We start from the raw sequence: 921 nt of genomic DNA, 5'->3' as shown, positions 1-921 counted from the left end.
ACAATTTCTTGCTATATGCCCCTTGCGATTACACTTGTAACAGGTAATCTCTGAAGGTGACTTTCTCTCCTTCTTGTTTCCAGTAGATCCTTCAGTCTTCCTTGGGAACTCCTTTGACCGACCATGATCCTGCTTTGGTCTATTCCTCTGTGGTAAACAACTATGAGCTGTATCATAAGATTCAATAAGCTCTCCAACTTTCTCTGGTGTCTCTGGGTTCTGAGAAGTTACCCAGATTCTCATCTCTTGTGGTAACCCATTTAAAAGCTGCTCTACTGCAATCTTGTTAACTACCTGTTCCATTCCATTCTCTGGTACTAACCATCTCTTCACCAGTTTGACTCCTCTAGCTATCCAATCAGTTGGGTCTTGATCTCTTGTCCAAACATGACTCCTGAACTTTCTTCTACATCTCTCTGTGTTGATGTTATAATGCTCCAAAATAGCTTTCTTGACTCCATCATAATCAGTAGTAGTTCCCAGATCAGTACAAACAGTTCTAGCCTTGCCACTTAGTAACGGTGTCAGACGTAGAATCCAACTTGTCCGATTCACCCCTTGTATCTTCATAATACCTTCGAATGCTTCAATGAAGTCTTGGATATCCTCCGTTTCTTGATATGGTGATATTTTTAAATGAGGACTATTCCCTTCTCTTTCTGCTAGAACTCCTTTCATAATCTCTATCTGCTACATATGCTGCTCCTGCATGGCCTGTATCTCTTCATAATGTCTCTCTCTTTGTCGCTCCTCTTCTCGACGACGTTCTTCAGCTTGTCTCTGGGCCTCCTCCCAACGACGTTGCTGCTCCTCCTGAAGCTTTGCTAAACTTGCCAAAGCTGCCGCTAATTGCTCCATCGGATCACTAACTTCTGTAATAAGACTTTCTTCCACTTCAGTACAGTCTTCCGTATCAACTGA

General features: G+C 42.6%; 1 protein-coding gene across 1 annotated transcript; it reads right to left on the bottom strand.

Annotated features, from left to right (window-relative positions):
* Positions 1-6: 6 nt before the first annotated feature.
* LOC109593495 (zinc finger protein 483-like) lies at positions 7-694 on the bottom strand (the record flags this gene model as incomplete). Its single annotated transcript, XM_020008549.1, has 1 exon — positions 7-694. A coding segment is annotated over exon 1 (672 nt), but the record flags the coding sequence as incomplete, so codon positions are not given.
* Between the last annotated feature and the right edge of the window lie 227 nt (positions 695-921).

Source organism: Amphimedon queenslandica, unplaced genomic scaffold (genome assembly GCF_000090795.2).
Source record: "Amphimedon queenslandica unplaced genomic scaffold, v1.1 AMPQUscaffold_1273_Cont26714, whole genome shotgun sequence".
Lineage (NCBI taxonomy): Eukaryota > Metazoa > Porifera > Demospongiae > Haplosclerida > Niphatidae > Amphimedon > Amphimedon queenslandica.
This window is presented reverse-complemented; position numbering and strand designations above follow the sequence as displayed.